The sequence below is a fragment of the Alligator sinensis genome, unplaced genomic scaffold, assembly GCF_000455745.1.
Source record: "Alligator sinensis unplaced genomic scaffold, ASM45574v1 scaffold1097_1, whole genome shotgun sequence".
Lineage (NCBI taxonomy): Eukaryota > Metazoa > Chordata > Crocodylia > Alligatoridae > Alligator > Alligator sinensis.
This window is the reverse complement of record NW_005841950.1, coordinates 884,648-898,953: the sequence shown is the minus strand read 5'-3', so window position 1 is coordinate 898,953 and position 14,306 is coordinate 884,648. Positions and strand designations below refer to the sequence as shown.

The following is a 14,306-nucleotide window of genomic DNA, read 5'->3' as shown; positions in this document are numbered from 1 at the left end:
TAGGCTCGGCAGTGCTATGTTGGCTAGCACTATGGAAGAAAGAGACTTGGGGGTCATCATTGACCACAAGATGAACATGAGCCTGCAATGTGATACTGCGCTAGTAAAGCGACCAAAACACTGGCTTGTATCTATAGATGCTTCTCAAGCAAATCCCGGGACGTCATTCTCCCCTTGAACTCAGCCTTGTCAGCTCCAGCTCCCCTTGAACTCAGCTCCTTGTCAGCTGGAGTACTGCATCCAGTCTTGGGCTCCACAATTCAAAAAGAATGTGGAGAAGCTTGAGAGTGTCCAGAGAAGAGCCACGCACATGATCAGAGGTCAGGAAAACAGACCTTACGACGACAGGCTGAGAGCCATGGAGCTCTTTATCCTGGAAAAGTGCAGACTCAGGGGTGATCTGATGGCCACCTATAAGTTTATCAGGGGTGACCATCAGTATCTGGGGGAACATTTGTTCACCAGAGCGCCCCAAGGGATGACGAGGTCAAACAGTTATAAACTACTGCAAGACTGTTTCAGACTGGACATAAGGAATAATTTCTTTACTGTCCGAGCCCCCAAGGTCTGGTACAGCCTCCCATCGGAGGTGGTTCAAGTACCTACATTGAACACCTTCAAGAATAAATTGGATGCTGATCTTGCTGGGATCCTGTGACCCCAGCTGACTTCCTGCCCTTCGGGCAGGGGGCTGGACTCGATCTTCTGAGGTCCCTTCCAGCCCTAATGTCTACGAAATCTATGAAATCTAATGCAGCTAACTACCTCTGAACATCAAAATCAGTGGACAGCCACAGTAACCCTATATTGCTTTAAAGGAGGGGATTTACTCTTGGGAACGCATCAACTTAACTGATGTAACTAGTTTGTCTGTCTCATGCTATTCCTCTGTTAAAAAGGAGAGTGGGTTGTTAACACCCATAGAGAGGAGAGAGATTACCAGGAATCAGATTTATAATGAAATCAGTTGACTCACTCAGCGCTGCCTAAGCATAAATGCCACTGCTACTCCCAGGCAGTTGGTTTTAAAATTTGGGTGGAGTGGGAATCAAAAATGGGGTGCAACACACCTACCACTGGATCTGCCCCTATATATTCATATACTGAAAGGGGTTGGGACTTTCAGGAAGAGAACTACGGTTCATGGTTCAAGCTGTTACTGGTTACCGAGAATAACTGTACTCTATCCCTGGTTCTGCCACAAAGTTCCTGTATCAGTCTTGGAACTCATTTAAGCCACAGTTTGTCACAGCTGGCCGCTAATTGTCTGTTCCTCTTTTTCTGGGACCCCATCTTGAGACACAAGCAGCCTAGTCTGGAGAAGTGACGCACACTTGCAACTGTAGCTGAAGTCATTTGGAGCCTCAGTGGGAAAGTACAAATTGCTATAAAAATGCTAAGGGTTCTGAAAAATCCTGGGAGTCTTTAGTTGGGCACGCTTATTTAGTAGATGCTTTTTGGCTTTGTGCTGTCTCTTCCTCTATTCTGCATCTGTGAAATGGGGCTGATAATGATGGAAGCTGGGAAGACAAATCCTTTCACTTGTGTGAGTTCCTGCCACTGTGGTGATCAGCATCACTGGAACACCCACAAGGCACATTACTCATTCCACATTCAATACAAGGTTTGGATGTGATGCAATGAATAATGCGGGGCTGTACATTAAATGTTAAGGCTAATATGAGATGTTGAGCAGTTGCCTCATTCTGTCAATTATCCGTCCTCATACTGACTGAGCATGGGATGATGTAGCATAGAGAGTATGCAAGTGTGATGACAGGATGGCTATGCTATACCTTTTCCCCTTCCTGGTCTCTGAGTGCACTCCCACAGTCTTCAGGCCTCATGGCTTTACCTCTCCTGGTGTGGACTCGCATTAATATCCTACTATTTGACTGAATCCTGGGCTACAGCACCCTGGGAATCGGCCACATTCACTGAGCTGGTCCCACATACTCATACCTGTGACCTTTCCTTCAGAAGTCCATTAGCACTGGTGTACATTGACCAGATAGCCTTCTTAAATCAAAGGATTTTCTCTTTTTTGAATAGCAGAAAGGGAGATTTGGGAGAAAAGCGTTTTAAGAAATCACACCATCTACATACATGTCTATCTTATCTAAAGCCATGCCATCCTTGCAGCATACTCTAGCCAGACCTCACTTCTTCTGATATCTCGGTAATGTAGACATTGCTGGGTTTTTTTGGAAAACTCCCTTTTTTTTGAGAGAGACCTTTTTATACACTGTCAGAGTTCTTTTCTGTTCCTGGGTTTTGTCCCTTCTGAACAAAACTATTTGAGGAGGATTTTAAATCTCCAAAACTAACAGTTTGGCCCCTGATCCTTATTACTAGCATCATGTGTTTCTTCTGGCAGGAGTAGATTATCTTGTGTCCTGCTTGTTTTTCCTTACAGCCCAATAAATTAAGCAGCATTCCACTTGGCTGGAATGATCTAGCTGGGGGTGGTCCTGCTTTGAGCAGGAGGTTGGACTAGATGACCTCCTGAGGTCCCTTCCAACCCTCACTTTCTGTGATTCTTTGATTCTATACCAATATATTCATTTAATATGCATTCCAGTAACCAGGTCATTATGCAATATTCCTCGTTTATTACAAAAAGGCTCCAGTTCTGTCACAGCAATTGTGTAATTAAAGGCTTCATCATAAGGATCCTGGAATGCTCAGAGTTATCTGAAACTGGTCAGTCTCTAGGTTGAACTGCTTGCCTCTATGGTCCCACGCCCTCAAAGAGAGAACCCGCATTTACTATCAGAAAAAAAAATGCATGCTAGAGTCTGCTTTCCTTGAAAAGCCAACAGTGCTCCAGTTCAGGCACCACTGGAACTAGTGGAAACTCCATGACCACCAGTACTTCCATGACCACCGTCTTACTTTGGAGATTCCTTGAGTGGAATCCTGATGTCTGGGGAGGAAACAAGTGAACTGCATAACTTGTATGTTTCATTAATTAAACGGAATCATTAAGCAAAAGCATAAAATATAAACAAATCAAATTAAAAAACAAAGGTTAATACCAAACAATCAAATTATTCCAGTTATCAGGTTGATTAAACCAGGCCAGATAAACTGGTGAATCCTTAGTTTTGTGCAATAATTTGGGAAGGCTGCAGTCTGATAATTCCTCTTACATTTGGGGTCAGGAGCTGAGAAGTCTCAATGTGAGGCAATAGCCTGAAGTTCCAGTTGATCGCTTCCAGTTCAATGCTGATGTTGGGATTACTGCTGTGATGCCACTTCAGATATCTACCTTCCTGTATTTGGGCAGGCTGATAGCCAGACTCCCTTCCCCAGCATAACCTTATCTGAAATATTCCTACACCATTCAGGATGACAGACCTCATTATATTTAATATTCAGTTGATACATTTAGGTGAAAAAACTGATTCCTCAGGATTAATTTTATACTCCTACGACATGAAATATTGGTGTGTGGAGCCTTTTTGACAGCAGGGTTGTTTAACCTTGAGTTATTTTAGGCATTGGAGGAATTGTTCTATAAGCGCTGTTCTCAGATAGATTCTATGAATTGTAACCACAAGTACACCTGCACTCATATTTGTGCCCACATGCACACACATGGGCACAAATGTACATTTATGGGCACATGCTCACTACCAGACACCTACTGGAGTTAACAACAAGTGCAAGAACGCTGATGTAGAAGTATTCTGCTAACAAACATTGGAGAACAAAACATAACCCAAAAAGTTAGGTTGATAGTTATGCAGGATGGGTGGCATGACTTCTGTGCTTTCCTTCAGCTTTTAAAAGTTGGCACACAATTAAAAATAATAGCTCATGGTTTTATGATGCCAGTTGGCCTGTGGACCAGCGTGAGGTAGCTTGCTTGCTCCATCAATCTAAGGCACTGCATTTTGCTGGGGCACTACCACTTACTACCAGTGGGGCCGGGAAGGGCTGAGGAAGCACAGACCTCTTTGTCATGCCTGGCAGAACTGCATAGTCAGAAGATGACAACATGGAAGAGGCTTCTTTCTTTGGTTCAGTGTACCAACCTGATGATCTGGCTGCTTGGTCACCTTTGGCATATTCTCTGGGCGTCTTGGGTGGTTAGAGTTGGGTACTTCCCTTCTGAGGTTTCCCCACATGGGACCCGTGTGGGCTGCCTTCTGCCAAAGAGCCTCCTCAGTCACTGTCTCAACCATCCTAAAAAGACCTGAGTCATTCATCATTTTAAAAATTCAAAGAGAACAAAGTGTGCTAAGTGAAATCATAGGAAAATAACAGTCATACATTCCCTCAGCCATGCCCAGAGACGGACATTTCCTGTCTTACTGGCAGATGCTTGTCACTTCCCTTTTATATTTTGGTACTCAAGTTCAGCATTTTTTGAGAAACATAATGTTGGAGGATAGCTAGACTTTCAACTCAGACAGAGTAAAAATATCTTTTTGTTCCTAAAATCACAGCTTTGAGGCTCATTTTTTTTAGATGCAGCCTTATCTACACAAAGGGGCTGCACTGAAGTTGTCCAGGCTCCGTAAATGTGTGTCCTTCGAGTGCTCCACTTGGCAATTTCAGTGGCTTTTATTTAATGTAATTTATATTTATCTCTTGCACAGCAAGGGGAAAAATAAAACATGTTAAAAGCATAGTAAGTTTGCAAAGCCAACCACTCAGAAGTAAAGCAGTGCCAGAACTGAAATGGCCTGTGCCCCTTTCATTTGGTCCTCTGGTGCACGCACTGTGATGTAGTCGACCCGATCGTATGCTATTTTAGATAGAGGACTTGTGCTTCATTCAGTGCATGAGATGAGCAGTGGCCACTGAATGAGTAGTTTTGCAGCAATTCATTTTACCCGTCTCATCCAGGGTATGGCCCTGTGTGATATTTACTCCCCCTTCCAAGCCTTGCACTGGGTCCAGAATGATTAGTTTCCCTGAAGGCTACTTTGTGGTACGCTCATCGTCATAACATTCCTGTGATGTGAGGGGTTATGATGATCTACGTTTTATAGACAGAGAACTAAGTCACACAAATTAAGGCCAAAAGTGCTGACTGAACTTGGCTGCCTTAATCTGAGATGCCTAGGGCCTGATTCTTCAGAGTACTTAGCATTTTTATAGCTCTTCATCTGCTCAAAGCATAGCTCCCACTGAGTTCATCTGCAACGTGTGAATACTCAGCACTATTGCAAATCGGACCCCAGGTGTTTCAAAGCAGACCCCAGAAAATGAGGAAAGCAAAGTTAATGGGCACCTGTGAAAACGGTGGTTTACGAGATTTGCTGGTATCACACAGGAAAAGAATCCAATTCCCTGAGGTGGCATTCAGCTCTGTTTACTGCAAAGCCACCTCTCTTTCTTGGCAGTACCCTGTCTCTCACTCCGCACCTTTCAACATCAGCAACAAATGAGGTGGGAGTCCAAGAGGCACCAGTGGCAGATAAGGACAAAATGAGGCAGGAAGCCTGTGGAAAAATAGATATCCTTGTGTGTTTGCAGATGGTATCATAATGCACAAGGGAGCCAAATTACAGTTGTACAGGCTGTTATAATTCTGGCATTTCCTAACTTCAAGTGCTTGGCTTTGCAAACTTAACATTTTAGCATAGTTTTAATTATAGTTCTTGCATCCATTATTGTTTGTATTATTTAATATGAGTCTAACAATGTAATGCAAACTGAAAAGCTGAAAACATTCTGGGTGTTTGGCTTTGCAGTCTTAATCTTCTTAAAATATAGGGTTTTAAAAATATAATTTACAGTGTTTTTTAAAACCTAAAAAACTGAAAACAAGATTTTCATCCATGGAACTATCCTGATCTCCTTTGTGGGTTGTCAGTAGGCTTGGGATCTGCAATCTGGTTGGCATGTAGGAGCTGAGAGTGATGGACTATGCCTGATTATAAGCAGAATCTTAGAGTTTAGTTTCTAAACTTGCAATGTGCCTCTTCTGAGCTGATGAGAGTTGAGTTTTCTCAAATGCTTATAACCATACACATTTGAATAATTTTTTACGAGACAAACAAAAGACACCTCTCCTGTTCAAAAGCTACTTCCTGTCAGATTTCAAGTTTTTCCTCCAGAACATGGGAGCAACTGGGCTTCTCTGCAACATGGTTGTAAGAGTGTTTTTAATGTGGGCAAACATATTTTTCCTTGGGTTCATTCTCACAAGTGGCTGAACCATTTTATCTGAATGTTTTTTAAAAGGTTCAGCCTGACAAGTTTCAGTCCACACAAGTAAAAGCTAGCTAATTATAAAGGGCCCTAGAATTTGAAGAGTTGGATAACCTTGATCATAGGCAGTCCTGCTAGCCCTGGCTATGATTGCCTAAAGAGAACCATAGTACGCAAACATCAAGTTGTGGAGTTTGGATGAGATCCAGATGGACTTCTGAGGTGGATCCAACTTTAGGTGTTAGAATGCCTAAGAACTGGGTATCTGCCATCTGCAAAGACACAGGTTTGGGCATCTCAGCTCCCTGTGCAGTCAATGGGAAGAACTTGGCATTTAGGAAAAGCAGTATACCATAATCCAAACATTGAGTGAAGGACCATCTAGAGCTGACCAGAAGGACTGGCTGAGGGCCGAAGTGTGTCTGAACTCCCACTCTTCCTCTGTGGAGCTGAGGTACCTCCACTCACTTGGGATCCAGAGCCCAAATCCTCTTCTGAGGGTAGCCACCTAGCTGAACATGGAGTTTAAAGCAATTATTATCCATGCAGTGCTGGAAGGCAGGATAGGGACATACCAGGAAACAGCTCCCTTGTGTTCAGGAGCAGCTATTCAAGCCCCAGCCTAACGCTCCAGAAGTTCTGCTAAACTGAGGAATAAAATGTTTGGGTGTGACTGCTTCCAGGTGTAAGCGGCAATGATGAGAGGCGGCAAAAAGGACAGATACAGCTTACTGTTATGACAGGCTTGTCTCAGGTTGTGATCTGTAGGGTAAGGTCCCTCTGCCTACAGGAGGAACAGAGCCCTTCCTCTGTGAAGAGGGAGATATGTAATGGTGCTTCTCACCTGCATGACTGGGGGAAGGTAGGCTTGCCATCAGAGTGTTCTGGCCAAGTGGTGACCCTCTTTCCAGTAACTCTCCCCGGTTTGTGGTTTACAGCCATATTCTACTACGCCGGGCATGGATATGAACATTCGGGGAGAAACTACATGGTTCCTATTGATGCTCCACAGCCCTATGCCCCTGAGAACTGCATAAGCGTGCAGAGGATACTACATAAGATGCAGCAGAGACAGACAGCTCTCAATCTCATCTTGCTGGACACCTGTCGGAAATGGTAGGAACACCTCTCTTCACTTCCACTTGCACCATTCCCCAGGGTCAGGAGGGTTGGAATTGTAGTAGTCAAAATCCAGAGGGAATCAGGGGAAGAACCTCTGCCTCTGGCTGCAGTTCAGCAAGGTTCTTAGGGGCGTGCTGAACAGTAGGCATTCAAGTCTAGTTGTATGATTAATGATATCCTGACCAGACCACTCCAGCTGACTCTATGGAGCCTGCTGCTGCGTGCTTAAGTACCTTACTGAGCCATGACCCAAATCAGGTCTTTTGGGTCCAACTCCCCTGTTCTGAAAACTCCAAGCAGGAGAGCAAGTTGCAGACACTACATCAAGCACCTAGTTGGAGTGGGGGAAGCTGCTTCAGGGGGCTAGAGCTGTTCTGGTTGATACCAGTTCCCAGGGCTGAGACCCCAAAGAAATAGAGACCATGCAGGCAAATACTGATTTCCTTACGAACGCTAGAATCTGGTTGCATTGCTGAGCCCCCATCTTTCCTGACAGTACTAACTCTGCTGTTTGGATTGGTGCATTTCAGGATTTACACCCTGGGTTAAGTCAAATCCAGCTTTCAAGATGTACTAGATTTCTTTTTCATATTTTTCCAGGCATGACATAACAAGGCCTAGTTGACTGATTCCTTCACTGCTTTCCAGCAGCCCTGTGCAGGCCAGCACACAGCAGCCAGAATATGCTGGCTGGTGAAATGAATAGCCTTCCATCCATTTTAAGCTAGCTCTCAACCTGGAAGCAGTCACGACCTGGTACACAGATTAGTCACATTCCTGTGCTGTTGTGCATAGTGGTATATACACATTCCTATGATGATGTTTGGCTTACTCTGCACATTCAGATTCCCATGGCATTGTGTGTGCTGCTCCAAACACACAACGTTCCTGTGGAGATGTGTGCTACTCTACATTTTGATCCTTGTGGTGCTATGCACACTGTACTACTCACTCAGATTCCTGTGTTATTCACACACTTTGATTACTGTGGTAGTGTGTATGCTGCTCTGAGCACTTAGATACCTATTGTGTACACTTAGATTCCTGTGCCATTGTGTGCTCCCCTGACACTTAGATTCCTGCGGTGTTGCAAAAATAAATTCCACAGCACACATTACAGCTTCCAGCAAAAAGGCAAAGCCTGCTGGGTGTGGGGGTTATTTTTCCATGGATGGATAATTGTGCCTGTGTAACCTGTTGGATGTGTCATCATCTTACTGGCACTGGGTTCCACCCATTCATCCTCTGGTCATTTCCCAGTTCTGCCTTGGCTTGGGTATGAGGCAGGTACTCCATGGCATTCTAGCATTGGATTTTCTGTAGTGGCTGTCACCTCACCATGCTATCTAAGCACTTTGTGGAGAAATTAGACTTGTACATTGAATATGATGCAGCATTTCGTGCCTTTCTCTTTCACTGGTTTCAGGCAGCATTGCTTGGATTCTGTGGCTGAGACTGGAGTTCCTGGGAAGACCTTGCTGTTTTACTGAGGCTGCTTATCATTTACTTTGTATAGACCCCTGATTTTAGTTGCCTATCATACTTGGTCTCTTTGGCTGGTTGGGTTTTTTTTTCTGTGCTAGCTTCTGTCTCAAACTGATATTTTTATTTTACGTTTCAGTGAAAACAGGTCAGGTATTTCTGAGAATGAGGCAGGAGAAAATAGGTGGTTTAAAACCACATCAACACATTTTTACAGCCATTTCTTTGAAGAGTTCAGCACGTCATGCTTTGGAGCAGGGACAGGATGGTTGTCAAGGGTTGAGGGTGGGGAACTGGGGCAGGGAGTGGTGTTTTGCGCTCTCCATGTGAATCTGTCTAGATCTGACCAGGTTGTAAGCTCCAAAATATTACCACTTCTACAACTGCAAATAGAGCAGGGGTGTCGATCTCAAATGAGCTAGCAAGCCATATCTCTTGTCAGTAGCCAGGGAGCGGGGCATAGCCAGGGGGTGTCATTCAGCCTACAAAGCTTCTCTTGGACCTGTGGTGTGTGGTCAGCCCCTAGGAGGTCAATGCCACCACTGTTTGCCCTCCTAATCCCATTGCCAGCAGCTGTCAATTTTAGTCACTCACAGCAACTGAAAACGAGAAATTTTGCAACAGGCAAGATGGGTGGTTGTGGCAATGTTAACCTCCTGGGTGCTGGCCCATGCCAACACCGTGGCTCCAGCAGCTGTGGCAACAAGCCCTGTATGCTGAATTTTTGACACCCCTACAACTGAGCTTCCCTGAAGCTTGTTGCTAAAATGTTTCAATCGTTGCATCTGCAGTGGGCTTCCTGAAGCAGACTGAGGCCAGAATTGACCCAGATGGCAAAATGCTTCACGCCCATAAAATACCATGGAGCCCAGGGAAAAGTGCATTGGAGTGGGAGCTGGGGGACTTTGACTCTCCCATCTTTGACTGACAGTGTTACTACTTCTGCATATTGTAAGCCATTTATTACTTAGGAAAGCCTTGTATTCCTTCCTCTGGTCCCTGGAAAGGAGGCAAATACCAGCTCTTCAATTCATTTCACAGAAGGAGAAACAGTGGTTGTACAAGGTCTCTTCTGGAAGAACTGGGAAAAGAATTTGGGGATGAAATCAAGTAGCATAACTTCCACTGGTTTCAGTGGGGCTTCCCCCACAACCTGCTTTCTTTAAGTGACACCCCGACCCAAACCCAACAGCTAGCACAGCACTCTAATGAAACAATTGTACTACTTTCAAAGAGGAAGGGCTAACTACAGGTCAGCAGAATCCAGTGTAATGTTTCATCTGTCTCCACCATTTTGCAGTAAGTGAAAGTTGAACCAAGACAGCTAACTCCTGAATGAAGCAGGTTTGAGGGTGGTTTCATATGTTTAACTTAATGTTTCCTAAGTGCCGTTAAAATGCAAGGAGATGCCTGTTCAAGCAGTTTAGCATGTGTTGGGTGCTGTCCTGGCCTTGCAAAGTTGTTCCCTTTTAGGCAAGGGTTGTCTCCTAACCCAGAGGTTCTCAAATTTTTTCTTATTGTGTACCCTCTTCCAGATCTACCAGCTGCCCGTCTACCCTTACCAGCATACATTTTATATTTAACCCCTTAAATGCCAAATATCATAATAATGAAAATTAAATCCATCATTGCACAGTTTTTCCTGTGTACCCCCCAGAGATGTCTTGTGTACCCCGAGAGGTATGTGTATCACAGTTTGGGAACCCCTGTCCTAACTCATACTAACTCTAATACATCACACAGCGTTCCAATGATGTGTTACTGTTGCAACTGTGTGTGTGACAAGACCCTGAGTTAGACAGGATAAATTAAATAAGATATACAAAGGGAGAGCACAAGCTTTCATAAACCCAAGTTCACTTCATCAGATGAGTTACAATAGTTTAGCTTCAGGGACTGTGAGATAGGAGTAGACACAAAATGGTTACACCTGACACATGTTCGAAAGTGGTAAATCTCCTTTCTTCTACAAAGCACTATAATGTTAATCTGCCCAAGCCCTGACATGAAGCTGTGTTCAAGGTAGAGTATAAGGTAAACTTACTAACTGGATAACACTGGCTTGCAGTCACCTCATTTTTTTTATAAGACAACCCCCCACTTAGACTTACAGTTTAGCACTCCATAACTTGTGTGAATTGAGTGGCTCCAACTCTCAAACTCATTTACATAGTACAGAGGTGCTGGGCAGTGGGGGCAGGAGATCCGGCGGGGAGGGACAAGCCTGAGCCTTTTTTTCTGCTTATTTCTTCATATCCTATTTACCTACTCACACCCTCTGGCAGCCCAGGGTGCCACAGCACCCTGGTTGAGAATCAGTTATCTAAACCAACCCCCTGCATGGGTGCGTTGTTCCTGCACCATTCTAGAGGTGCCTTTATAGCTGTCACTGTTGGAATAGCTTGATGTTGAGCCTCTAATACTGTGTCCTTTAGGAACTGACAGCTCTTCTGAACTCCTTTCCCCTTTGTTATTCATCTATGTATGGGGCCTAATCTATTTTTTCTCTAAGGTGGTTGAACTCTGCCCTTCTGAAATCTGGTGTCCTGGTGCAGCTATTTTTGTGCCTTCCTTTTCTTGGGGTCATGAATTCTGTCTGTACAAGTGCAGATGAGAGGGGAATTGGGCCTAGAGTCTGCTTATCCATCTTCTCCTCCCTACATCTGGGTTATGGCTCTGAAAGGATTTATCAAAGGGATACAAGCTCCTGCCAAGTATTAGCAGAAATCCAGCACCTTGCAGATCTGTCCCTCAAAGTAAGAGAAACTGGTGATGTGCTAGTGTCTGGGTGCTAGCTCTGCCTCTGTTTTCTGTTGTCAAGGATGTCCCTGTGTTCTGTCCCTCTGAGGAAACATGTTCCAGCTGAACCTTGTCCTCAGTCTGTGCAAACAAACCAAACCTAATCCCCTCAAGCTCCCCCTCTCCCTGACCCCCTCACTTTGCTAACTGGCTTTTCATAGCTGTGCATACCTGTCTGTCACCACCTGGAAGGAGCTTTGTACCCAAGCATCTAAGGGCAGCCTTGGATTAGAAGTGTGCTGTGCAGTGCACCATGTGTGGGGGCAGTGAGGACTTCATCCTATTTTGGGACATGACGTCTTGTTTTCCCTGGTGTCTGGAATCCTTCAGCTGCCTGTGTGTTTACTCTGGAGCAGCTGAGGGCAGATAAATTACTCCATTCATTGATTTTAATTAGAAGTAGACAGTATGGGCACTTCTGAGCCTGTTTAGGGTATAAAGAAGCCAGACAAACATTGCTGTCATATGCCTCACTCCCTTTTCCCCCATTCAGCCTGCACCACCAGCCCCTGGTCACCAACAGTAAGCAGCCTGTCAGCTCTTGGCTTTGTGTGAAACAAGAAACTTGTGCCTTCTCCTTAGCCTGCCAGCGCAGAGGTGTTGGTTCTCCTCTCAATTAATCTCTTGGGCAGCCCTGGCTGCTACATCCAGGCCTGTGTGCTCTCTCTGATGCTCTTCAGTGGAAGCCAGGCCAGATCCTTGGCTGCAGCAAGAGCACAGCCCAGAACTGTTTTTCTGGAGCAGCAGGATTCTTCTGACTTAAGGAAAATCCTTGCTTGTGAAAGCAACTCAATCAGGTCTCTGAACTGGGGAAGGGAAGGAACCCATGCTCCAGTGACCCCCGGCTACATAATCACTCTATGGTGGCCACAGTGAACTTATCCATGAGCTGCGATGAGCAATGCAATAAGGATGGGTGATGATGGAGTACAAGCCCCAGGCACTGTGTAAGGGGGAAGGCACCTCCCCTTCCCATTCCCCTCAGTTCCAGCTCTGGGAGAAGGGAGGGACAGCAGTGGCAGGGGTGCTGGTGCATGTCAGTGAAGGGCATTCTGGGAAGTGCAGTTTCTGCCATAGGGAGGAGCTGTCGCCTCATCTTTGTACTGCCAAAAAACATTGTTTTTGGTTGCTGGCAATGTATCTGTGGCAAAAAAAATGAGGTGATATCTTCCCTTAGTAGCAGCAAACCTCGGCTCTATCTGCTGTTGCCTTCCCCACTGCCAGAGCCTCCGGGTCCAGAGGCTGGAGGCTGGACTCCTGCTCATAGTTCTCACCATCGCCTCCTTTCATCCCCAGGTATAACCCACAGTGTGCACTGTCGCAGGTGCAGCCACTGGAGCCCTGGGGGAACACGGTTTATGGCTACGCCACGTGAGTATTTGTGCAACCTGGTCAGGAATGGGGACCTTGGGCACTTCATGGTGCAGCAACTGGGCCTCTGACTGCAGGCTTGGTACATGGGGCAGCAGAGAACAGTCCATCAACAAGGTGGGGAGAACCTGGATGCCTGTCTCCACATCCTAGCAGATACTGGGCACATCTGTATGTGCACTTTAATGCACAGTAGCCTATTCTACTGCACCTTAAAGTAGCGTGTAAAAAAAAAATGTACTAATACACTAATGCGCAGTAGAATGGGCTACTGTACATTAAGTGTCACCTAAAAAGCATGTGCTTGAACTACTGTGCATTAGGGCAGCCTAATGCACATTAATTTAGTACCTCATATTGGAGATACTATATTTAATGCATATTGGGAAAAGCACATTCAAGCACGTGTAGATGTGTCCACTGGAGAGCTGGAGATCACTAGGGCTTACTCCATTTTCTTCTGGTTTTCAGCTTTTCCCTCTGGGTTTGTTTACCTGATGCTTCCTCTCCCTCTACAGCCCTGAATGGGCAACAGCTGTGGTTGATCCACAGGTTATTAACGCCTTTTCTTGACCTAATGGGTGTTCATGCAAGAGTCTTTCCTTAACAGCTGGGAAATACCCAGCATTATCACAGGGTCCTCAAGTTTGATGACAGCTGGCAGCACTTCCTACTGTTGCTTCAGGGCCACAGTGTGATAATTTCCCAAGCAATGTATTATGCCATCCCATGAGTCAGTACCTCATAGTGTATTTGTCTTCCCAAGTCTAGGAGATTGCTGTTTGACCAGTGAAATCAGTGCAGTGTCATTTTTCATTCAAGCAAGTGCCTGCTTTACAGTGACTGGTACTGTCACTTCATTGGTGTACACTGCAATCAGCAATGAAAACTGTGGAGGCAAGATCCTGGCAAAATCCCTGGTGCACTGGGATCCCTCCTGTATTTGTCAGGCATCTGCTTGGCAAGATCCTGTGCAAACTCTTCTGTTTGTTTCCCCCTATTCATGAAGGAGCAGCCATTTATGCTCTTCTTGGCCTGGGCAAGCTCTGTCCCTTTGTTAGGACACAGGCTTGGTACAAATAGCAGCTCTTCCACCAGAAAATAATCAGCAAAGACCCAGTGCATACATCGGAGCACACAAATTCAGACAAGTGCTCACTCAGAGTGCAGGGTCAATACCATCAAACTCATTCGCTCACGTTCCAGGAAGCAAGAACCAGAACCTGCTCCTTTTCCTTTTGCCCCTCACAAGTTCCCTTGCAGATTTGCCCTGTTTACTCTCCCCTGTTTATTTGCTCCCACTGTTCATTGCAGTCACTCCTATGGCTTACATGGCAGTCAGCTATAGGAACTGCAGAAAGAGT

At 45.3% G+C, this 14,306-nt stretch overlaps 1 protein-coding gene across 4 annotated transcripts in view; it reads left to right on the top strand.

Annotated features, from left to right (window-relative positions):
• LOC102374052 (mucosa-associated lymphoid tissue lymphoma translocation protein 1-like) overlaps window positions 1-14,306 on the top strand; it is a 61,099-nt gene that overhangs the window by 32,820 nt on the left and 13,973 nt on the right. For all 4 annotated transcript variants that reach the window (XM_025199918.1, XM_025199917.1, XM_025199916.1 and 1 more), the window contains exons 9-10: window positions 7,107-7,284; window positions 12,868-12,942. In XM_025199918.1, the coding sequence (XP_025055703.1) occupies window positions 7,107-7,284; window positions 12,868-12,942 (253 nt within the window). The remainder of the gene's footprint in view (window positions 1-7,106; window positions 7,285-12,867; window positions 12,943-14,306) is intronic.